Source organism: Oncorhynchus mykiss, chromosome 21 (genome assembly GCF_057628025.1).
Source record: "Oncorhynchus mykiss isolate SJ-2025 chromosome 21, ASM5762802v1, whole genome shotgun sequence".
In the NCBI taxonomy this organism is placed as follows: domain Eukaryota; kingdom Metazoa; phylum Chordata; class Actinopteri; order Salmoniformes; family Salmonidae; genus Oncorhynchus; species Oncorhynchus mykiss.
This window is the reverse complement of record NC_143042.1, coordinates 1,795,001-1,820,000: the sequence shown is the minus strand read 5'-3', so window position 1 is coordinate 1,820,000 and position 25,000 is coordinate 1,795,001. Positions and strand designations below refer to the sequence as shown.

The 25,000-nt window shown below is 46.6% G+C and overlaps 1 protein-coding gene across 5 annotated transcripts in view; it reads right to left on the bottom strand.

Annotated features, from left to right (window-relative positions):
- LOC110514895 (proline-rich protein 5) overlaps nt 1-25,000 on the bottom strand; it is a 62,867-nt gene that overhangs the window by 12,850 nt on the left and 25,017 nt on the right. For all 5 annotated transcript variants that reach the window (XM_090213408.1, XM_090213410.1, XM_090213409.1 and 2 more), the window contains 4 exons: nt 18,218-18,266; nt 16,701-16,758; nt 14,319-14,410; nt 13,278-13,418 (listed from right to left, as the gene is read on the bottom strand). In XM_090213408.1, coding sequence (XP_090069534.1) covers nt 13,278-13,418; nt 14,319-14,410; nt 16,701-16,758; nt 18,218-18,266 — 340 coding nt within the window. The remainder of the gene's footprint in view (nt 1-13,277; nt 13,419-14,318; nt 14,411-16,700; nt 16,759-18,217; nt 18,267-25,000) is intronic.

Sequence of the window (25,000 nt, the reverse complement as noted above, 5' to 3'; positions counted from 1 at the left end):
GTCCGGTTCTCTGTTCTCTCCTCTCTCTTGGTCATGTTCTCTGTTCTCTTGGTCCTGTTCTCTGTTCTCTCCTCTCTCTTGGTCCTGTTCTCTCTTGGTCCAGTTCTCTGTTCTCTCCTCTATCTTGGTCCTGTTCTCTGTTCTCTCCTCTCTCTTTGTCCTGTTCTCTGTTCTCTTGGTCCTGTTCTCTGTTCTCTCCGCTCTCTTGGTCCTGTTCTATGTTCTCTTTGTCCTGTTCTCTGTTCTCTTGGTCCTGTTCTCTGTTCTCTCCGCTCTCTTGGTCCTGTTCTATGTTCTCTTGGTCCTGTTCTCTGTTCTCTTGGTCCTGTTCTCTCCTCTCCCTTTGTCATGTTCTCTGTTCTCTTGGTCCTGTTCTCTGTTCTCTCATCTCTCTTGGTCCTGTTCTCTGTTCTCTTGGTCTTGTTCTCTCCTCTCTCTTGGTCCTGTTCTATGTTCTCTTGGTCCTGTTCTCTGGGTCCTGTTCTCTCCTCTCTCTTGGTCCTGTTCTCTGTTCTCTTGGTCCTGTTCTCTCCTCTCTCTTGGTCCTGTTCTCTCCTCTCTCTTGGTCCTGTTCTCTCCTCTCTCCTCTCTTGGTCCTGTTCTCTCCTCTCTCTTGGTCCTGTTCTCTCCTCTATCTTGGTCCTGTTCACTCCTCTCTCTTGGTCCTGTTTTCTCCTCTCTCTTGGTCCTGTTCTCTGTTTTCTTGGTCCTGTTCTCTCCTCTCTCTTGGTCCTGTTCTCTGTTCTCTCCTCTCTCTTGGTCCTGTTCTCTGTTCTCTCCCCTCTCTTGGTCCTGTTCTCTCCTCTCTCTTGGTCCTGTTCTCTGTTCTCTTCTATCTCTTGGTCCTGTTTTCTGTGCTCTCCTCTCTCTTTGTCCTGTTCTCTCCTCTCTCTTTGTCCTGTTCTCTGTTCTCTTGGTCCTGTTCTCTCCTCTATTGGTCCTCTTCTATGTTCTCCTGGTCCCGTTCTCTCCTCTCTTGGTCATGTTCTCTGTTCTCTTGGTCCTGTTCTCTGTTCTCTCTTGGGTCCTGTTCTCTGTTCTCTCCTCTCTCTTTGTCGTGTTCTCTCCTCTCTCCTCTCTTGGTCCTGTTCTCTTGGTCCTGTTCTCTGTTCTCTTGGTCCTGTTCTCTGTTCTCTTGGTCCTGTTCTCTCCTCTCTCTTGGTCCGGTTCTCTGTTCTCTCCTCTCTCTTGGTCATGTTCTCTGTTCTCTTGGTCCTGTTCTCTGTTCTCTCCTCTCTCTTGGTCCTGTTCTCTCTTGGTCCAGTTCTCTGTTCTCTCCTCTATCTTGGTCCTGTTCTCTGTTCTCTCCTCTCTCTTTGTCCTGTTCTCTGTTCTCTTGGTCCTGTTCTCTGTTCTCTCCGCTCTCTTGGTCCTGTTCTATGTTCTCTTTGTCCTGTTCTCTGTTCTCTTGGTCCTGTTCTCTGTTCTCTCCGCTCTCTTGGTCCTGTTCTATGTTCTCTTGGTCCTGTTCTCTGTTCTCTTGGTTCTGTTCTCTCCTCTCCCTTTGTCATGTTCTCTGTTCTCTTGGTCCTGTTCTCTGTTCTCTCATCTCTCTTGGTCCTGTTCTCTGTTCTCTTGGTCTTGTTCTCTCCTCTCTCTTGGTCCTGTTCTATGTTCTCTTGGTCCTGTTCTCTGGGTCCTGTTCTCTCCTCTCTCTTGGTCATGTTCTCTGTTCTCTTGGTCCTGTTCTCTCCTCTCTCTTGGTCCTGTTCTCTCCTCTCTCTTGGTCCTGTTCTATCCTCTATCCTCTCTTGGTCCTGTTCTCTCCTCTCTCTTGGTCCTGTTCTCTCCTCTATCTTGGTCCTGTTCACTCCTCTCTCTTGGTCCTGTTCTCTCCTCTCTCTTGGTCCTGTTCTCTCCTCTCTCTTGGTCCTGTTCTCTGTTCTCTCTTGGTCCTGTTCTCTGTTCTCTCCTCTCTCTTGGTCCTGTTCTCTCCTCTCTCCTCTCTTGGTCCTGTTCTATCCTCTCTCTTGGTCCTGTTCTCTCCTCTATCTTGGTCCTGTTCACTCCCCTCTCTTGGTCCTGTTCTCTCCTCTCTCTTGGTCCTGTTCTCTCCTCTATCTTGGTCCTGTTCACTCCTCTCTCTTGGTCCTGTTCTCTCCTCTATCTTGGTCCTGTTCACTCCTCTCTCTTGGTCCTGTTTTCTCCTCTCTCTTGGTCCTGTTCTCTGTTCTCTCCTCTCTCTTGGTCCTGTTCTCTCCTCTCTCCTCTCTCTTGGTCCTGTTCTCTCCTCTCTCCTCTCTTGGTCCTGTTCTCTCCTCTCTCTTGGTCCTGTTCTCTCCTCTATCTTGGTCCTGTTCACTCCTCTCTCTTGGTCCTGTTCACTCCTCTCTCTTGGTCCTGTTCTCTCCTCTTTCTTGGTCCTGTTCTCTGTTCTCTCTTGGTCCTGTTCTCTGTTCTCTCCTCTCTCTTGGTCATGTTCTCTCCTCTCTCTTGGTCCTGTTCTCTCCTCTCTCCTCTCTTGGTCCTGTTCTCTCCTCTATCTTGGTCCTGTTCACTCCTCTCTCTTGGTCCTGTTTTCTCCTCTCTCTTGGTCCTGTTCTCTGTTTTCTTGGTCCTGTTCTCTCCTCTATCTTGGTCCTGTTCTCTGTTCTCTTGGTCCTGTTCTCTCCTCTCTCTTGGTCCTGTTCTCTGTTCTCTTGGTCCTGTTCTCTCCTCTCTCTTGGTCCTGTTCTCTGTTCTCTTGGTCCTGTTCTCTCCTCTCTCTTGGTCCTGTTCTCTGTTCTCTCCTCTCTCTTGGTCCTGTTCTCTGTTCTCTCCTCTCTCTTGGTCCTATTCTCTGTTCTCTCCTGTCTCTCCGTCCTGTTCTCTGTTCTCTCCCCTATCTTGGTCCTGTTCTCTGTTCTCTACTCTCTCTGTCATGTTCTCAGTTCTCTTGGTCATGTTCTCTGTTCTCTTGGTCCGGTTCTCTGTTCTCTCCTCTCTTTGTCATGTTCTCTATTCTCTTGGTCCTGTTCTCTGTTCTCTCCTCTCTCTTGGTCCTGTTCTCCGTTCTCTTGGTCCTGTTCTCTCCTCTCTCTTGGTCCTGTTCTCTGTTCTGTCCTCTCTTTTGGTCCTGTTCTCTGTTCTCTCCTCTCTCTTGGTCCTGTTCTATGTTCTCTCCTCTCTCTTGGTCCTGTTCTCTCCTCTCTCTTGGTCCTGTTCTCTGTTCTCTCCTCTCTCTTGGTCCTGTTCTCTGTTCTCTCCTCTATCTTGGTCCTGTTCTCTGTTCTTTTGGTCCTGTTCTCTCCTCTCTCTTGGTCCTGTTCTCTGTTCTCTTGGTCCTGTTCTCTGTTCTCTTGGTCCTGTTCTCTTCTCTCTCTTGGTCATGTTCTCTCCTCTATCTTGGTCCTGTTCTCTGTTCTCTTGGTCCTGTTCTCTCCTCTCTCTTGGTCCTGTTCTCTGTTCTCTTGGTCCTGTTCTCTCCTCTCTCTTGGTCCAGTTCTCTGTTCTCTCTTGGTCCTGTTCTCTGTTCTCTTGGTCCTGTTCTCTCCTCTCTTTTGGTCCTGTTCTCTGTTCTCTCCTCTCTCTTGGTCCTGTCCTCTGTTCTTTCCTCTCTCTTGGTCCTGTTCTCTGTTCTCTCCTCTCTCGGTCCTGTTCTCTGTTCTCTCCTCTCTCTTGGTCCTGTTCTCTGTTCTCTCCTCTCTTTCTATTTCTGCTGTAAATGAGGGAGTCTTTCTATCCTTCCCTGTGTTCTCCATTAAACCTCTGTCTCCTAGTATAGGTTATTTGTATCTATCACACTTACTTCCTGTCTCTCGCTCTGTTTATCCCTCAGTTTCTTTCTCTGTCCATCTCTCAGTCTCTTTATCCATCTCTCTGGTTTCTCTCTCTACTCTACTATCTACTCTCTACTACTCTACTCCTGTGTGCTCCAGTTTGTCCCTGGCTCCTGGCGTCTGGCAGAGAGGAGACAGCAGATCTGGGTCACCCAGTCACTCTAATGATGTCAGTGGAGAACTGTGCAGAGAAGTCACAGACACAGACGCATGCATACACACATAAACTGAGGTGGGGGTCGACATCTGTTTACATATGAATCTTAATGTTAATATATTATAACATGAATGAAAATGACATATATATGGATGTCGGAAAAAAATATATATGGATGCCAAAAAAAAAAGATTGGTAAATGTTGAATTAATATGGAAATGACTAAAAGTATCTCCACTACATGTAACTGTTATTCTCATGGGAAGAAGTCTCCTTTCTGACTTCACTCTGACCGTTTCCTGTCACATCGCTCTCCTGCTCACTATATCACACTCCCTCTGGTCTGGCATCCTGCTCACTATATCACACTCCCTCTGGTCTGGCATCCTGCTCACTATATCACACTCCCTCTGGTCTGGCATCCTGCTCACTATATCACACTCCCTCTGGTCTGGCATCCTGCTCACTATATCACACTCTCTCTGGTCTGGCATCCTGCTCACTATATCACACTCCCTCTGGTCTGGCATCCTGCTCACTATATCACACTCCCTCTGGTCTGGCATCCTGCTCACTATATCACACTCCCTCTGGTCTGGCATCCTGCTCACTATATCACACTCTCTGGTCTGGCATCCTGCTCACTATATCACACTCCCTCTGGTCTGGCATCCTGCTCACTATATCACACTCCCTCTGGTCTGGCATCCTGCTCACTATATCACACTCCCTCTGGTCTGGCATCCTGCTCACTATATCACACTCTCTGGTCTGGCATCCTGCTCACTATATCACACTCCCTCTGGTCTGGCATCCTGCTCACTATATCACACTCCCTCTGGTCTGGCATCCTGCTCACTATATCACACTCCCTCTGGTCTGGCATCCTGCTCACTATATCACACTCTCTGGTCTGGCATCCTGCTCACTATATCACACTCTCTCTGGTCTGGCATCCTGCTCACTATATCACACTCCCTCTGGTCTGGCATCCTGCTCACTATATCACACTCTCTCTGGTCTGGCATCCTGCTCACTATATCACACTCTCTCTGGTCTGGCATCCTGCTCACTATATCACACTCTCTCTGGTCTGGCATCCTGCTCACTATATCACACTCTCTCTGGTCTGGCATCCTGCTCACTATATCACACTCCCTCTGGTCTGGCATCCTGCTCACTATATCACACTCCCTCTGGTCTGGCATCCTGCTCACTATATCACACTCTCTGGTCTGGCATCCTGCTCACTATATCACACTCTCTGGTCTGGCATCCTGCTCACTATATCACACTCTCTCTGGTCTGGCATCCTGCTCACTATATCACACTCCCTCTGGTCTGGCATCCTGCTCACTATATCACACTCTCTCTGGTCTGGCATCCTGCTCACTATATCACACTCTCTCTGGTCTGGCATCCTGCTCACTATATCACACTCTCTCTGGTCTGGCATCCTGCTCACTATATCACACTCTCTGGTCTGGCATCCTGCTCACTATATCACACTCTCTGGTCTGGCATCCTGCTCACTATATCACACTCTCTCTGGTCTGGCATCCTGCTCACTATATCACTCCCTCTGGTCTGGCATCCTGCTCACTATATCACACTCTCTGGTCTGGCATCCTGCTCACTATATCACACTCCCTCTGGTCTGGCATCCTGCTCACTATATCACACTCTCTCTGGGCTGGCATCCTGCTCACTATATCACACTCTCTCTGGTCTGGCATCCTGCTCACTATATCACACTCCCTCTGGTCTGGCATCCTGCTCACTATATCACACTCTCTGGTCTGGCATCCTGCTCACTATATCACACTCTCTCTGGTCTGGCATCCTGCTCACTATATCACACTCTCTCTGGTCTGGCATCCTGCTCACTATATCACACTCTCTGGTCTGGCATCCTGCTCAGTATATCACACTCTCTCTGGTCTGGCATAGGAGGACACATAGCTGTCTGTCCCTCAGGTTGTGTCAGGAGGACACATAGCTGGCTGTCCCTCAGGTTGTGTCAAGAGGACACATAGCTGGCTGTCCCTCAGGTTGTGTCAGGAGGACACATAGCTGGCTGTCCCTCAGGTTGTGTCAGGAGGACACATAGCTGGCTGTCCCTCAGGTTGTGTCAGGAGGACACATAGCTGGCTGTCCCTCAGGTTGTGTCAGGAGGACACATAGCTGGCTGTCCCTCAGGTTGTGTCAGGAGGACACATAGCTGGCTGTCCCTCAGGTTGTGTCAGGAGGACACATAGCTGGCTGTCCCTCAGGTTGTGTCAGGAGGACACATAGCTGGCTGTCCCTCAGGTTGTGTCAGGAGGACACATAGCTGGCTGTCCCTCAGGTTGTGTCAGGAGGACACATAGCTGGCTGTCCCTCAGGTTGTGTCAGGAGAACACATAGCTGGCTGTCCCTCAGGTTGTGTCAGGAGGACACATAGCTGGCTGTCCCTCAGGTTGTGTCAGGAGGACACATAGCTGGCTGTCCCTCAGGTTGTGTCAGGAGGACACATAGCTGGCTGTCCCTCAGGTTGTGTCAGGAGGACACATAGCTGGCTGTCCCTCAGGTTGTGTCAGGAGGACACATAGCTGGCTGTCCCTCAGGTTGTGTCAGGAGGACACATAGCTGGCTGTCCCTCAGGTTGTGTCAGGAGGACACATAGCTGGCTGTCCCTCAGGTTGTGTCAGGAGGACACATAGCTGTCTGTCCCTCAGGTTGTGTCAGGAGGACACATAGCTGTCTGTCCCTCAGGTTGTGTCAGGAGGACACATAGCTGGCTGTCCCTCAGGTTGTGTCAGGAGGACACATAGCTGGCTGTCCCTCAGGTTGTGTCAGGAGGACACATAGCTGGCTGTCCCTCAGGTTGTGTCAGGAGGACACATAGCTGGCTGTCCCTCAGGTTGTGTCAGGAGGACACATAGCTGGCTGTCCCTCAGGTTATGTCAGGAGGACACATAGCTGTCTGTCCCTCAGGTTGTGTCAGGAGGACACATAGCTGTCTGTCCCTCAGGTTGTGTCAGGAGGACACATAGCTGGCTGTCCCTCAGGTTGTGTCAGGAGGACACATAGCTGGCTGTCCCTCAGGTTGTGTCAGGAGGACACATAGCTGTCTGTCCCTCAGGTTGTGTCAGGAGGACACATAGCTGTCTGTCCCTCAGGTTGTGTCAGGAGGACACATAGCTGTCTGTCCCTCAGGTTGTGTCAGGAGGACACATAGCTGTCTGTCCCTCAGGTTGTGTCAGGAGGACACATAGCTGGCTGTCCCTCAGGTTGTGTCAGGAGGACACATAGCTGTCTGTCCCTCAGGTTGTGTCAGGAGGACACATAGCTGGCTGTCCCTCAGGTTGTGTCAGGAGGACACATAGCTGGCTGTCCCTCAGGTTGTGTCAGGAGGACACATAGCTGGCTGTCCCTCAGGTTGTGTCAGGAGGACACATAGCTGGCTGTCCCTCAGGTTGTGTCAGGAGGACACATAGCTGGCTGTCCCTCAGGTTGTGTCAGGAGGACACATAGCTGGCTGTCCCTCAGGTTGTGTCAGGAGGACACATAGCTGGCTGTCCCTCAGGTTGTGTCAGGAGGACACATAGCTGGCTGTCCCTCAGGTTGTGTCAGGAGGACACATAGCTGGCTGTCCCTCAGGTTGTGTCAGGAGGACACATAGCTGGCTGTCCCTCAGGTTGTGTCAGGAGGACACATAGCTGGCTGTCCCTCAGGTTGTGTCAGGAGGACACATAGCTGGCTGTCCCTCAGGTTGTGTCAGGAGGACACATAGCTGGCTGTCCCTCAGGTTGTGTCAGGAGGACACATAGCTGTCTGTCCCTCAGGTTGTGTCAGGAGGACACATAGCTGGCTGCCAAAACTGCACATATTGGCTTTTTTAATTTTATAGTTAAATATATTTGACAGTTTCTGAATGATCATTTTGGGAAAGAACTATTATCTTAGATCTGAGTATTTGCCAGTGTAATAGGAAATGCAGTTCTGTCTCTACCTCTCCCCTGGAGCAGAGTGAGCACAGCCTGTCCTCTCTGGGCAGCCAGGTTCGTCTGTGACGACCGGTCTCTATAGCCAGACTGTCCTCTCTGGGCAGCCAGGTTTGTCTGTGACGACCGGTCTCTATAGCCAGACTGTCCTCTCTGGGCAGCCAGGTTTGTCTGTAGACAGACTGTGCTCACTGAGTCTGTACCTAGTCAATGTTTTCCTCAGTTTTCTATCAGTCACAGTGGTCAGATAGTCTGCCACCAAGTACTGTCTGTTTGGAGACTAATAGCATTGAAGTTTACTTAGATTGTTTTGTGGTGTCTTTCCAATAGGTGATATATTTTTATTTTTGTTTTGTGATGATTTGTTTGGGCCAGATTTTCTGAGTGCTGTCCTGAGGCTCTATGGGGTTGGTTTGGGTTGGTGAACTGAGCCTCAGAACCAGCTGGCTGAGTGTTGTCCTGAGGCTCTATGGGGTTGGTTTGGGTTGGTGAACTGAGCCTCAGAACCAGGTGGCTGAGTGTTGTCCTGAGGCTCTATGGGGTTGGTTTGGGTTGGTGAACTGAGCCTCAGAACCAGCTAGCTGACTGCTGTCCTGAGGCTCTATGGGGTTGGTTTGGGTTGGTGAACTGAGCCTCAGAACCAGCTGGCTGACTGCTGTCCTGAGGCTCTATGGGGTTGGTTTGGGTTGGTGAACTGAGCCTCAGAACCAGCTGGCTGACTGCTGTCCTGAGGCTCTATGGGGTTGGTTTGGGTTGGTGAACTGAGCCTCAGAACCAGCTGGCTGAGTGCTGTCCTGAGGCTCTATGGGGTTGGTTTGGGTTGGTGAACTGAGCCTCAGAACCAGCTGGCTGAGTGCTGTCCTGAGGCTCTATGGGGTTGGTTTGAGTTGGTGAACTGAGCCTCAGAACCAGCTGGCTGACTGCTGTCCTGAGGCTCTATGGGGTTGGTTTGGGTTGGTGAACTGAGCCTCAGAACCAGCTGGCTGAGTGCTGTCCTGAGGCTCTATGGGGTTGGTTTGGGTTGGTGAACTGAGCCTCAGAACCAGCTGGCTGAGTGCTGTCCTGAGGCTCTATGGGGTTGGTTTGAGTTGGTGAACTGAGCCTCAGAACCAGCTGGCTGACTGCTGTCCTGAGGCTCTATGGGGTTGGTTTGGGTTGGTGAACTGAGCCTCAGAACCAGCTGGCTGAGTGCTGTCCTGAGGCTCTATGGGGTTGGTTTGGGTTGGTGAACTGAGCCTCAGAACCAGCTGGCTGAGTGCTGTCCTGAGGCTCTATGGGGTTGGTTTGGGTTGGTGAACTGAGCCTCAGAACCAGCTGGCTGAGGGGACTCTTCTCTTGTTTCATCTCTTGACACTGCAGAGCTGTGCGATGGAATGTTTTGGGGTCACTTGTTTTTAGATGGTTGGAAAATGTGATGTCTCTATTCGAATGAGGAGGGGGTATTGGTCCATTTCTGCTCTACATGCGTTATTTTGAGTTTTTCTTTGCACTTGCAACACAGTCTGGCAAAACTCTGCATGCAGTATATCGATTTGATGTTTGTCCCATCTGGTGAATTAATTATTAGATGATGGACCCCGTACTTCACTGCCATGTAGAGCAACTGGTTCAACAACTGATGAGATGTTTGTTGTTGCCAGATTCTAATTGAAATTTCAATTTTAATGTTCCTTTTAATGGCATAGAATGCTCTTCCTGCTTCGTCTCTCAGCTCCTTCACAGCCATGTGACAGAACCTGTGGTTAACGGTCAGAGCCCAGGTCTGACAGAACCTGTGGTTAACGGTCAGAGCCCAGGTCTGACAGAACCTGTGGTTAACGGTCAGAGCCCAGGTCTGACAGAACCTGTGATTAACGGTCAGAGCCCAGGTCTGACAGAACCTGTGGTTAACGGTCAGAGCCCAGGTCTGACAGAACCTGTGGTTAACGGTCAGAGCCCAGGTCTGACAGAACCTGTGATTAACGGTCAGAGCCCAGGTCTGACAGAACCTGTGATTAACGGTCAGAGCCCAGGTCTGACAGAACCTGTGGTTAACGGTCAGAGCCCAGGTCTGACAGAACCTGTGATTAACGGTCAGAGCCCAGGTCTGACAGAACCTGTGGTTAACGGTCAGAGCCCAGGTCTGACAGAACCTGTGGTTAACGGTCAGAGCCCAGGTCTGACAGAACCTGTGATTAACGGTCAGAGCCCAGGTCTGACAGAACCTGTGATTAACGGTCAGAGCCCAGGTCTGACAGAACCCGTGTATATACGGTCAGAGCCCAGGTCTGACAGAACCCGTGGATAATGGTCAGAGCCCAGGTCTGACAGAACCCGTGGATAACGGTCAGGGCCCAGGTCTGACAGAACCGGTGCAGATGATCTAGGTGCTGCTGTACCTCCTCCTTAGTGGGAGACAGCAGCACCAGGTCATCTGTCTACAGCAGACCCTCCTTAGTGGGAGACAGCAGACCCTCCTTAGTGGGAGACAGTAGCACCAGGTCATCTGTCTACAGCAGAACCTCCTTAGTGGGAGACAGTAGCACCAGGTCATCTGTCTACAGCAGAACCTCCTTAGTGGGAGACAGCAGCACCAGGTCATCTGTCTACAGCAGAACCTCCTTAGTGGGAGACAGCAGCACCAGGTCATCTGTCTACAGCAGACCCTCCTTAGTGGGAGACAGCAGCACCAGGTCATCTGTCTACAGCAGAACCTCCTTAGTGGGAGACAGCAGACCCTCCTTAGTGGGAGACAGTAGCACCAGGTCATCTGTCTACAGCAGACCCTCCTTAGTGGGAGACAGCAGCACCAGGTCATCTGTCTACAGCAGACCCTCCTTAGTGGGAGACAGCAGACCCTCCTTAGTGGGAGACAGCAGCACCAGGTCATCTGTCTACAGCAGACCCTCCTTAGTGGGAGACAGCAGCACCAGGTCATCTGTCTACAGCACACCCTCCTTAGTGGGAGACAGCAGACCCTCCTTAGTGGGAGACAGCAGCACCAGGTCATCTGTCTACAGCAGAACCTCCTTAGTGGGAGACAGCAGACCCTCCTTAGTGGGAGACAGCAGCACCAGGTCATCTGCGTACAGCAGACACTTGATTTCAGTGTTGTGTAGTGTGTGACCAGGTGCTGCCGATTCTTCTAATGTTTTTGCCAATTCATTAATGTAGATGTTAAACAGTGTTGGACTTATTGGACAGCCCTGTTTCACTCCACGTCCCTGAGAGAAGATGTCTGTTTTCTTGTTGCCAAATTTAACAGCCCATTTGTTTTTAGTATACACTGATTAAATAACATCATATATTTTCCCTCCAATACCGCTTTCTATTAGTTTATAAATAAAGACATTTGTGCCAAATTGAATCAAATGTTTTCTTGAAGTCTATAAAACACGAGTAGATTGTGCCTTGGTTTACTTGTTGGTCAATTAGAGTGTGGAGGGTGGAAATGTGGTCTGTTGTATGATCATTTAAAAAACATCCAATCTGGCTTCTGCTCAGGACGTTGTGTTCATCAAGGAAATGGTGTCATCTGCTATTTCTGATACTGCAGAGAATTTAACTCTTTGGACTCATCACACGAGCTGCTGCTACTGTTTATGATCTATCCTGTTGCCTAGTCACTTTATCCCTACCTATATCTACCTCAATTACCTCGTACCCCTGCACATCAACTCAGTACTGGTACCTCGTGTATATAGTCAAGTTATTACCTCGTACCCCTGCACATCAACTCAGTACTGGTACCCCGTGTATATAGTCAAGTTATTACCTCGTAACCCTGCACATCAACTCAGTACTGGTACCCTGTGTATATTGTCAAGTTATTACCTCGTACCCCTGCACATCAACTCAGTACTGGTACCTGGTACCCCTGCACATCAACTCAGTACTGGTACCTCGTGTATATAGTCAAGTTATTACCTCGTACCCCTGCACATCAACTCAGTACTGGTACCCCGTGTATATAGTCATGTTATTACCTCGTACCCCTGCACATCAACTCAGTACTGGTACCTCGTGTATATAGTCAAGTTATTGTCTCGTACCCCTGCACATCAACTCAGTACTGGTACCTCGTGTATATAGTCAAGTTATTACCTCGTAACCCTGCACATCAACTCAGTACTGGTACCCCGTGTATATAGTCAAGTTATTACCTCGTACCCCTGCACATCAACTCAGTACTGGTACCCTGTGTATATTGTCAAGTCATTACCTCGTACCCCTGCACATCAACTCACTACTGGTACCCCGTGTATATAGTCAAGTTATTACCTCGTACCCCTGCACATCAACTCAGTACTGGTACCTGGTACCCCTGCACATCAACTCAGTACTGGTACCTCGTGTATATAGTCAAGTTATTACCTCGTACCCCTGCACATCAACTCAGTACTGGTACCTTGTGTATATAGTCAAGTTATTACCTCGTACCCCTGCACATCAACTCAGTACTGGTACCTGGTACCCCTGCACATCAACTCAGTACTGGTACCTCGTGTATATAGTCAAGTTATTACCTCGTACCCCTGCACATCAACTCAGTACTGGTACCTTGTGTATATAGTCAAGTTATTACCTCGTACCCTGTGTATATAGTCAAGTTATTACCTCGTACCCCGTGTATATAGTCAAGTTATTACCTCGTACCCCTACACATCAACTCAGTACTGGTACCTCAAGTTATTACCTCGTACCCCAGCACATCAACTCAGTACTGGCACCCCGTGTATACAGCCAAGTTATTACCTCGTACCCCGTGTATATAGTCAAGTTATTACCTCGTACCCCTGCACATCAACTCAGTACTGGTACCTTGTGTATATAGTCAAGTTATTACCTCGTACCCCTGCACATCAACTCAGTACTGATACCTCGTGTATATAGTCAAGTTATTACCTCGTACCCCTGCACATCAACTCAGTACTGGTACCTCGTGTATATAGTCAAGTTATTACCTCGTACCCCTGCACATCAACTCAGTACTGGTACCTCATATATATAGTCAAGTTATTACCTCGTACCCCTGCACATCAACTCAGTACTGGTACCTCGTGTATATAGTCAAGTTATTACCTCGTACCCCTGCACATCAACTCAGTACTGATACCTGGTGTATATAGTCAAGTTATTACCTCGTACCCCTGCACATCAACTCATTGTTACTCATTGTGTATTTATTCCTGGTGTTATTATCTTTCTATTTTTCTCTACATTGTTGGGAAGAAGACCTGTCAGTCAGCATTTCACGGTTAGTCTACACCCTGTTGTTTACCATGTGACAAATAACATTTCATTTGAGTCCTTATGTGTGTGTCTGAGTGCACACCTCTGTACGTGTTTGACTGTGTGTGTGTGTGTGTGTGTGTGTGTGTGTGTGTGCCTCCCTACCTGCAGTATCAGTAACATCTGTATGATAGAGGGGGGGACACGGGCGCGGGGGCGGGACAGGGCGTCCTCTAGCTTGATGTTCAGAGTGATAATGCTCCTGAAGTGAAGCAGGGCCAGCTGCCGCACCGATGGCTCCTTACCCTGGTGGAGATTACACACAGAGATTACACACAGAGATTACACACAGAGATTACACACAGAGATTACACACACATAGAAACACATGGAGAGAGAGACACAGAGAGAGACAGACACACACCTACACACAGAGATTACACACAGAGATTACACACAGAGATTACACACAGAGATTACACACACATAGAAACACATGGAGAGAGACACAGAGAGAGAGAGAGAGACAGACACACACCTACACGCAGAAACACAGAGAGAGAGAGAGAGAGAGAGAGAGAGAGAGAGACACACCTACACACAGAGACACACAGAGAGAGAGAGAGACACACACACACACCATGCTTAGGGCCACTCAACATTCTATTCTATGTTGAAATGCTTTTGGAAAATCTATCAAATTCTCCTGATTTGTTTTGGAAAACTCTGTTGTGTAAGAATGTGCACTGGACTGTTCACAAAATAACTTACTGTTCAAGTGGCTACTGTATGTTACTGTATGTTACTGTATGCTACTGTATGTTACTGTATGTTACTGTATGTTACTGTATGTTGCTGTATGTTGCTGTATGTTGCTGTATGTTACTGTATGTTGCTGTATGTCGCTGTATGTCGCTGTATGTTACTGTATGTTGCTGTATGTTGCTGTATGTTGCTGTATGTTACTGTATGTTGCTGTATGTTACTGTATGTTACTGTATGTCGCTGTATGTTGCTGTATGTTACTGTATGTTGCTGTATGTTACTGTATGTTACTGTATGTTGCTGTATGTTGCTGTATGTTACTGTATGTTGCTGTATGTTACTGTATGTTGCTTTTTAGTTGTCTGAATACAACGGAAACTACTGCTGGAGCTGCTGCAACTAAATCTAGACAGTACTGACACCCAAAATGAGTAACTGTACCTGTACTGGGTAGAAGATAGCCTGAAGCATGGACAGAACATCACAGAAGAAGAAGTCCCACGTCTCTGCCAAGGAGTCCAATAGCTTCTGACCTGGAGACAACCAGGAAGTCAAAATAACCAATCAGAAAGTAGCAATGGTGCTAATTAGCATGGACTCAAAAAAAGTGTGAATGTTCTGTTTGATATGTTGTAATTTCTCATGGTTTGTCACAGATACAGATCCTGAAAGGCACTAACACCAGCAGAGAGATGCATCAACACCCCATCTCTCACACACACTGAGATCTGAGACCTGCTTGTGGCAGAGGGAATCCGGAGAGAGATTTAGTTATCAGTTAGCTGTTTCTGAGCAGTGCTGCCAAATGGCACAGTGGTGTGGGCCACTGGGTCACGGTGGCGGGGAGCGGCTGGGTCACGGCTGGAGCAGAGGGCTACTGGGTTCAACCATCTGAAGAGGACAAGTCATTTTGAAAGGGTTCTATTGTAAGAAGCTGACTGACACCAGACGAGGAACCGAAGAGAGGCAGTAAAGGGAGGGAGGAAGGAGAGGAGGGTGAGGGACGAGGCCTGGTTCAAAGTCTTCAACAATGTCAAATCTCCCATTTGTGGTCTGAGGTCTGTGACGTTAGTAACACTTCCTGTCTGGTCGCCATGACAATAGCACTTCAGCAGAAATAAGCTGTGTACTTGATGTCAGGGTCAGGTGGTTTGAGCATCTTCACCACTTGACTATACCTCAACAGAGACGATAATGGGACACAATAGGCTACATTATGACCAACCAGTACTTCAAACAGTACTGTGACAGTACTTCAAACAATGCTATGACAGTACTTCAAACAGTACTACGACAGTACTTCAAACATCACTTCAAACATCACTTCAACAGTATTTCAAACAGTACTACGACAGTACTTCAAACAGTACTTCAAACAGTACTACGACAGTACTTCAAACAGCACCATGACAGTACTTCAAACAGTACTACGACAGTACTTCAAACAGTACTATGACAGTACTTCAAACAGTACTACGACAGTACTTCAAACAGTACTACAACAGTATTTCATACAGTACAAGAACAGTACTTCAAACAGTACTACAACCGTACTTCAAGCAGTACTATGACAGTACTTCAAACAGCGCTACAACAGTACTTCAGACAGTACTTCAAACAGTGCTACATCTTTATTGTATTAGTAAGTAGTGCTACATCTTTATTGTATTAGTAAGTAGTGCTACATCTTTATTGTATTAGTAAGTAGTGCTACATCTTTATTGTATTAGTAAGTAGTGCTACATCTTTATTGTATTAGTAAGTAGTGCTACATCTTTATTGTATTAGTAAGTAGTGCTACATCTTTATTGTATTAGTAAGTAGTACTACATCTTTATTGTATTAGTAAGTAGTGCTACATCTTTATTGTATTAGTAAGTAGTGCTACATCTTTATTGTATTAGTAAGTAGTACTACATCTTTATTGTATTAGTAAGTAGTGCTACATCTTTATTGTATTAGTAAGTAGTGCTACATCTTTATTGTATTAGTAAGTAGTACTACATCTTTATTGTATTAGTAAGTAGTGCTACATCTTTATTGTATTAGTAAGTAGTGCTACATCTTTATTGTATTAGTAAGTAGTACTACATCTTTATTGTATTAGTAAGTAGTGCTACATCTTTATTGTATTAGTAAGTAGTGCTACATCTTTATTGTATTAGTAAGTAGTGCTACATCTTTATTGTATTAGTAAGTAGTACTACATCTTTATTGTATTAGTAAGTAGTGCTACATCTTTATTGTATTAGTAAGTAGTGCTACATCTTTATTGTATTAGTAAGTAGTGCTACATCTTTATTGTATTAGTAAGTAGTACTACATCTTTATTGTATTAGTAAGTAGTGCTACATCTTTATTGTATTAGTAAGTAGTACTACATCTTTATTGTATTAGTAAGTAGTGCTACATCTTTATTGTATTAGTAAGTAGTACTACATCTTTATTGTATTAGTAAGTAGTGCTACATCTTTATTGTATTAGTAAGTAGTGCTACATCTTTATTGTATTAGTAAGTAGTACTACATCTTTATTGTATTAGTAAGTAGTGCTACATCTTTATTGTATTAGTAAGTAGTACTACATCTTTATTGTATTAGTAAGTAGTACTACATCTTTATTGTATTAGTAAGTAGTGCTACATCTTTATTGTATTAGTAAGTAGTGCTACATCTTTATTGTATTAGTAAGTAGTACTACATCTTTATTGTATTAGTAAGTAGTGCTACATCTTTATTGTATTAGTAAGTAGTACTACATCTTTATTGTATTAGTAAGTAGTGCTACATCTTTATTGTATTAGTAATGTAATATTATTCATACCTTCATAGAAACGCATTTTGTCCCTCAGTATCACCATTCCCTTTGTCAGCAGCTGATTCTGCAGAGGAGGAAAGAAAACAAGGATTCACATTCTACAACCAGGACTTTTTAAAAAATATATTAAGAGTAATGTTAATACCGGAGTAATGTTAGTAATATCAGAGTAATGTTAGTAATATCAGAGTAATGTTAATATCGGAGCAACGTTAGTAATATCAGAGTAATGTTAGTGATATCAGAGTAATGTTACCACCGGAGTAATGCTAGTGATATCAGAGTAATGTTAGTAATATCAGAGTAATGTTGGTAATATCAGAGTAATGTTAGTAATATCAGAGTAATGTTGGTAATATCAGAGTAGTGTTGGTAATATCAGAGTAATGTTGGTAATATCAGAGTAATGTTAGTAATATCAGAGTAATGTTGGTAATATCAGAGTAATGTTAGTAATATCAGAGTAATGTTGGTAATATCAGAGTAGTGTTGGTAATATCAGAGTAATGTTGGTAATATCAGAGTAATGTTAGTAATATCAGAGTAATGTTGGTAATATCAGAGTAATGTTAGTAATATCAGAGTAATGTTAGAAATATCAGAGTAATGTTAGTAATATCAGAGCAATGTTGCCAATATCAGAGTAATGTTAGTAATATCAGAGTAATGTTGATAATATCAGAGTAATGTTTGAAATATCAGAGTAATGCTGGTAACATCAGAGTAATGTTAGTAATATCAGAGTAATGTTGGTAATATCAGAGTAATGTTGGTAATGTCAGAGTAATATCAGAGTAATGCTGGTAATATCAGAGTAATTTTGGTAATAGCAGAGTAATGTTGTTAATATCAGAGTAATATTAGTCATATCAGAGTAATGTTAATACCAGAGTAATGTTAACATCAGAGTAATGTTAATATCAGAGTAATGTTAACACCAGAGTAATGTTAATATCAGAGTGATGTTAATATCAGAGTAATGTTGATATCAGAGGAATGTAAATAATATCAGAGTAACGATAGTAATATCAGAGTAATGTTGATAATATCAGAGTAATGTTAGCGGTATCAGAGTAATGTTGGTAATACCGTAGTAACGTTAGTAATATCATAGTAATGTTAATATCGGGGTAATGTTAGTAGTATCAGAGTAATGTTAGTAATAGCAGAGTAATGTTAGTAATATCAGAGTAATACTTGTGATGTTGGCGCAACGTTACTATCAGAGTAATGGTAGTAATACCAGAGTAATGTTAATACCAGAGTAATGTTAGTAATACCAGAGTAATGTTAGTAATATCAGAGTAATGTTAATATCAGAGTAATGGTAGTAATATCAGAGTAACGTTAGTAATATCAGAGTGATGTTAATATCAGAGTAATGTTAGTAATACCAGAGCAATGTTAGTAATACCATAGTAATGTTAGTAATACCAGAGTAATGTTAGTAATACCAGAGTAACGTTAGTAATATCAGAGTAATGTTAATATCAGTGCTGAGGTGCAGAGAGACAGTCTCTTACCTGGAGGTATTCAGTAAAGAAAGAGCCCAGCTCCGTCTTCAGTAGTTGCCTAGAAGAAAACAGCAGTTTAACATTCTGAACTGGGTGGACACACAGAAGTAGAGGCTAGACACACTATGCCACAATGTTCCTGTCTCCTTCTCTTTCAACACCTTCCTCACCCTCTCACTGCCTCTTTCTCTTCCCTCACCCTTCTCACTGCCTCTCTCTCTTCCCTCACCCTTCTCACTGCCTCTCTCTCTTTCCTCACCCTTCTCACTGCCTCTCTCTCTTTCCTCACCCTTCTCACTGCCTCTCTTCCCTCACCCTTCTCACTGCCTCTATCTCTTTCCTCACCCTTCTCACTGCCTCTCTCTCTTCCCTCACCCTTCTCACTGCCTCTCTCTCTTCCCTCACCCTTCTCACTGCCTCTCTCTCTTCCCTCACCCTTCTCACTGCCTCTCTCTCTTTCCTCACCCTTCTCACTGCCTCTCTCTCTTTCCTCACCCTTCTCACTGCCTCTCTTCCCTCACCCTTCTCACTGCCTCTATCTCTTTCCTCACCCTTCTCACTGCCTCTCTCTCTTCCCTCACCCTTCTCACTGCCTCTCTCTCTTTCCTCACCCTTCTCACTGCCTCTCTTCCCTCACCCTTCTCACTGCCTCTCTCTCTTCCCTCACCCTTCTCACTGCCTCTCTCTCTTCCCTCACCCTTCTCACTGCCTCTCTTTCCTCACCCTTCTCACTGCCTCTCTCTCTTTCCTCACCCTTCTCACTGCCTCTCTCTCTTTCCTCACCCTTTTCACTGCCTCTCTCTCTTTCCTCACCCTTCTCACTGCCTCTCTCTCTTTCCTCACCCTTCTCACTGCCTCTCTCTCTTCCCTCACCCTTTTCACTGCCTCTCTCTCTTTCCTCACCCTTCTCACTGCCTCTCTCTCTTTCCTCACCCTTCTCACTGCCTCTCTCTCTTCCCTCACCCTTTTCACTGCCTCTCTCTCTTTCCTCACCCTTCTCACTGCCTCTCTCTCTTTCCTCACCCTTCTCACTGCCTCTCTCTCTTCCCTCACCCTTCTCACTGCCTCTCTTTCCTCACCCTTCTCGCTGCCTCTCTTTCCTCACCCTTCTCACTGCCTCTCTTTCCTCACCCTTCTCACTGCCTCTCTCTCTTTCCTCACCCTTCTCACTGCCTCTCTCTCTTCCCTCACCCTTTTCACTGCCTCTCTCTCTTTCCTCACCCTTCTCACTGCCTCTCTCTCTTTCCTCACCCTTCTCACTGCCTCTCTCTCTTTCCTCACCCTTCTCACTGCCTCTCTTTCCTCACCCTTCTCACTGCCTCTCTTTCCTCACCCTTCTCACTGCCTCTCTTCCCTCACCCTTCTCACTGCCTCTCTCTCTTTCCTTCTCACTGCCTCTCTCTCTCTTCCCTCACCCTTCTCACTGCCTCTCTTTCTCTTCCCTCACCCTTCTCACTGCCTCTCTTTCCTCACCCTTCTCACTGCCTCTCTTTCCTCACCCTTTTCACTGCCTCTCTTTCTCTTCCCTCACCCTTCTCACTGCCTCTCTTTCCTCACCCTTCTCACTGCCTCTCTTTCCTCACCCTTCTCACTGCCTCTCTTCCCTCACCCTTCTCACCCTCATGCCACCTCATGTTACTCCTCTGTGCCCTTTCCCACCCCTAAACCCACTCGCTCAGCCCAGTGACAACACCAACACCTTACTTGCTCTATGAACACTGTGTGGTACCCGACTTATTTAAAGTTAGGGAAATGGAGGAGGTATTGGTCAAAGCCAAGGCATATCTATACACTGAGTTTACAAAACATTAAGAACATCTGCTCTTTGCATGACACAGACTGACCAGGTGAATCCAGGTGAAAGATATGATCCCTTATTGACGTCACTTGTTAAATCCACTTCAATCCGTGTAGATGAAGGGAAGGAGACGGGTTAAATAAGGAGGGTTAAGCCTTGAGACATGGATTGTGTGTGTTATTCAGAGGGTGAATGGGCAAGACAAAAGGTTGAAGTGCCTTTGAACGGGGTCTGGTAGTAGGTGACAGGAGCACCGGTTTCTGTCACACTCCTTCAGTTTCTAGTGACACAGCTGTGGGAAGCATTGGAGTCAACATGGGCCAGCCTCCCTGTGGAACGCTTTCCACACCTATTCGAGTCCACGCCACAATGAATTGAATGCTGTTCTGAGGGCAAACGGGGGTGCAATGCAATATTAGGGAAGTGTTCTTAATGTTTTGTACACTCAGTGTAGATTCCTAAACAGGTCCTCTGGCGGTGGTGGAAAAAGTACCTAATTATCATCCTGGAGTAAAGGTAAAGATACCTTAATGGAAAATGACTCAAGTAAAAGTTAAATTCACCCAGGGGCGGCAGGGTAGCCTAGTGGGGCGGCAGGGTAGCCTAGTGGGGCGGTAGGGTAGCCTAGTAGGGCGGCAGGGTAGCCTAGTGGGGCGGCAGGGTAGCCTAGTGGGGCGGCAGGGTAGCCTAGTGGGGCGGCAGGGTAGCCTAGTGGGGCGGCAGGATAGCCTAGTGGGGCGGCAGGGTAGCCTAGTGGGGCGGCAGGGTAGCCTAGTGGGGCGGCAGGGTAGCCTAGTGGGGCGGCAGGGTAGCCTAGTGGGGCGGCAGGGTAGCCTAGTGGGGCGGCAGGGTAGCCTAGTGGGGCGGCAGGGTAGCCTAGTGGGGCGGCAGGGTAGCCTAGTGGGGCGGCAGGGTAGCCTAGTGGTTAGAGCGTTGGACTAGTAACTGGAAGGTTGCAGGGAAAATTTAAGGAGTAAAAAGTACATTATTTGCTTTAGGAATGTAGTGAAGTAAAAGTTGTCATAAATATAAATAGTAAAGTACAGATACCTCAAAAACTACGTAAGTAGTACTTTAAAGTATTTTTACTTAAGTACTTTACACCACTATCCTGTGGTAGACTGGAGAGGAAGACAGGTACTTCCTTTTTCACATCCCGTAACGAGAAGGTCACAGGGCTCCTCAGAACCACACAGGAAATGACCCAACATGTCTGGTACAGCAGCAACGGACTGACAAGAGTTTATAATCTGACTGGAAGACAGGGTATAGAGTCATGTCCAACTGCCTAGTTACTCAGCTGACTGGAAGACAGCGTATAGAGTCATGTCCAACAGCCTAGTTACTCAGCTGACTGGAAGACAGGGTGTAGAGTCATGTCCAACTGCCTAGTTACTCAGCTGACTGGAAGACAGGGTATAGAGTCATGTCCAACTGCCTAGTTACTCAGCTGACTGGAAGACAGGGTATAGAGTCATGTCCAACAGCCTAGTTACTCAGCTGACTGGAAGACAGGGTGTAGAGTCATGTCCAACAGCCTAGTTACTCAGCTGACTGGAAGACAGGGTGTAGAGTCATGTCCAACAGCCTAGTTACTCAGCTGACTGGAAGACAGGGTGTAGAGTCATGTCCAACAGCCTAGTTACTCAGCTGACTGGAAGACAGGGTGTAGAGTCATGTCCAACAGCCTAGTTACTCAGCTGACTGGAAGACAGGGTGTAGAGTCATGTCCAACAGCCTAGTTACTCAGCTGACTGGAAGACAGGGTATAGAGTCATGTCCAACAGCCTAGTTACTCAGCTGACTGGAAGACAGGGTGTAGAGTCATGTCCAACAGCCTAGTTACTCAGCTGACTGGAAGACAGCGTATAGAGTCATGTCCAACAGCCTAGTTACTCAGCTGACTGGAAGACAGCGTATAGAGTCACGTCCAACAGCCTAGTTACTCAGCTGACTGGAAGACAGCGTATAGAGTCATGTCCAACAGCCTAGTTACTCAGCTGACTGGAAGACAGCGTATAGAGTCACGTCCAACAGCCTAGTTACTCAGCTGACTGGAAGACAGGGTATAGAGTCATGTCCAACAGCCTAGTTACTCAGCTGACTGGAAGACAGGGAATAGAGTCACGTCCAACAGCCTAGTTACTCAGCTGACTGGAAGACAGGGTATAGAGTCATGTCCAACAGCCTAGTTACTCAGCTGACTGGAAGACAGGGTGTAGAGTCATGTCCAACAGCCTAGTTACTCAGCTGACTGGAAGACAGGGTGTAGAGTCATGTCCAACAGCCTAGTTACTCAGCTGACTGGAAGACAGGGTGTAGAGTCATGTCCAACAGCCTAGTTACTCAGCTGACTGGAAGACAGGGTGTAGAGTCATGTCCAACAGCCTAGTTACTCAGCTGACTAGAAGACAGGGAATAGAGTCACGTCCAACAGCCTAGTTACTCAGCTGACTGGAAGACAGGGAATAGAGTCACGTCCAACAGCCTAGTTACTCAGCTGACTAGAAGACAGGGTGTAGAGTCATGTCCAACAGCCTAGTTACTCAGCTGACTGGAAGACAGGGTGTAGAGTCATGTCCAACAGCCTAGTTACTCAGCTGACTGGAAGACAGGGTGTAGAGTCATGTCCAACAGCCTAGTTACTCAGCTGACTGGAAGACAGCGTATAGAGTCACGTCCAACAGCCTAGTTACTCAGCTGACTGGAAGACAGGGTATAGAGTCATGTCCAACAGCCTAGTTACTCAGCTGACTGGAAGACAGGGTGTAGAGTCATGTCCAACAGCCTAGTTACTCAGCTGACTGGAAGACAGGGTGTAGAGTCATGTCCAACAGCCTAGTTACTCAGCTGACTGGAAGACAGGGTGTAGAGTCATGTCCAACAGCCTAGTTACTCAGCTGACTGGAAGACAGGGTGTAGAGTCATGTCCAACAGCCTAGTTACTCAGCTGACTGGAAGACAGGGTGTAGAGTCACGTCCAACAGCCTAGTTACTCAGCTGACTGGAAGACAGGGTGTAGAGTCATGTCCAACAGCCTAGTTACTCAGCTGACTGGAAGACAGGGTATAGAGTCATGTCCAACAGCCTAGTTACTCAGCTGACTGGAAGACAGGGTGTAGAGTCACGTCCAACAGCCTAGTTACTCAGCTGACTGGAAGACAGGGTGTAGAGTCATGTCCAACAGCCTAGTTACTCAGCTGACTGGAAGACAGGGTATAGAGTCATGTCCAACAGCCTAGTTACTCAGCTGACTGGAAGACAGCGTATAGAGTCACGTCCAACAGCCTAGTTACTCAGCTGACTGGAAGACAGCGTATAGAGTCATGTCCAACAGCCTAGTTACTCAGCTGACTGGAAGACAGGGTATAGAGTCACGATTAAACAGCAGTTGAAATGCAACACATTGAATCAGTTTCTACACTATAAATCATTGGGATAATTGGCCATGATGAACTTTGTCAAAGAACCAAGCTTCCAACCAAGAGCTGTGTGTGTTACTGTGTTCGGTCAGGTAGCTCCAGATTCAGGAAATGAGAGAGCTGTGTGTGTTACTGTGTTCGGTCAGGTAGCTCCAGATTCAGGAAATGAGAGAGCTGTGTCCACACCATTACAAGCCTGTCTAAGTACTGTAGCACTGTGGTACGTATCCTGGAAACAGTAGAATGTCAGTTGTTGTTGAGTTGAATCATTTATACTCCAGTAATCGGCAGGGCTGACATCCTGTCCCCAAGCCATCACGTTTTATTAAGTCTGTAGATTGTGGTGTCCAATACAAACACTACATTCAGAAATGTAACACACACACACACACACACACACACACACACACACACACACACACACACACACACACACCGCTCTACAGGATTGGGCCTGATAAGAAATAAGCCATGCAATGGAAACAGCCTCATTATGTTGAAGCAGAGAGTCATGTGTAATAAGACTATGGTGAATGGACAACATCATGGCATTACAGTCTGAAGTCCAACCATAACCCTGGGCTATGTCTAATGCAAGGAACAACCTCTTACACTTACTTGCCTGCTTGCTTACGTGCCTGTCTGACTGTTTTATGCTTGTCTGTATGTTTGAACATGTCTCTGGGGGGAATGGGGTGGGTAACAGCCCAAATGTCAAGTAACATACTAACATGGTTTGAGGCTCTTAGACAGACAGACAGACAGACAGACAGACAGACAGACAGACAGACAGACAGACAGACAGACAGACAGACAGAGTCTGATCCTGCAGTCTTACCTACTTGACTTCTTCAAGCACAGAGTTGTGTGTGAATGTGTCGACATTTTACTCAACAATTCCACCATTAGGAACATGTTCTAAGGGGTTCTATGTCACTGAGTGGCAGTTCTACTGAGCACTGAAACACCAGGCAGGATCTATGAACACCAGCCATGTGTGTTTGTGGGTTTGCCTTGTTATTGTGTGCATGTGTGGGGAGTGGGTGTATGACTGTATAACAGGCATATCGTTTTTCCATTCCACCCTGGCAACACATTCTCACATTTACACCTTCAACCTCAAAACGGAAGGCCAGTCAATATCAATTTACAGTTAAAACCAGGCAGAATGCTTTGGCCCGTTAAAATGAATCCTCTGAGCCTGATGTACAAAGAGCTGCTCATGCATATATAAAGATAACACTAGCTAAACCATTTGAAATACCCTATTCAATATGCTCTTCACAGATCTCACTTTCTGGTCATTTCTACTGTGTTTACCAGGAAGGTGAAACAGGTGAAACTCTGTCTACTGTGTTGTTTTACTAACAGCAGGGTCATTCTTACAGCTGTGGTTATTAGAGTTGTGAGGAGAGATGAGAAAGTGTGTGACTGGCAGAGGCAGAGAGAGAAACAGAGCGAGAAACAAAGAGAGAAACAGAGAAAGAGAAACAGAGAGAGAGAAACAGAGAGCGAGAGAAACAGAGAGAGAGAGAAACAGAGAGAGAAACAGAGAGAGAGAAACAGAGAGAG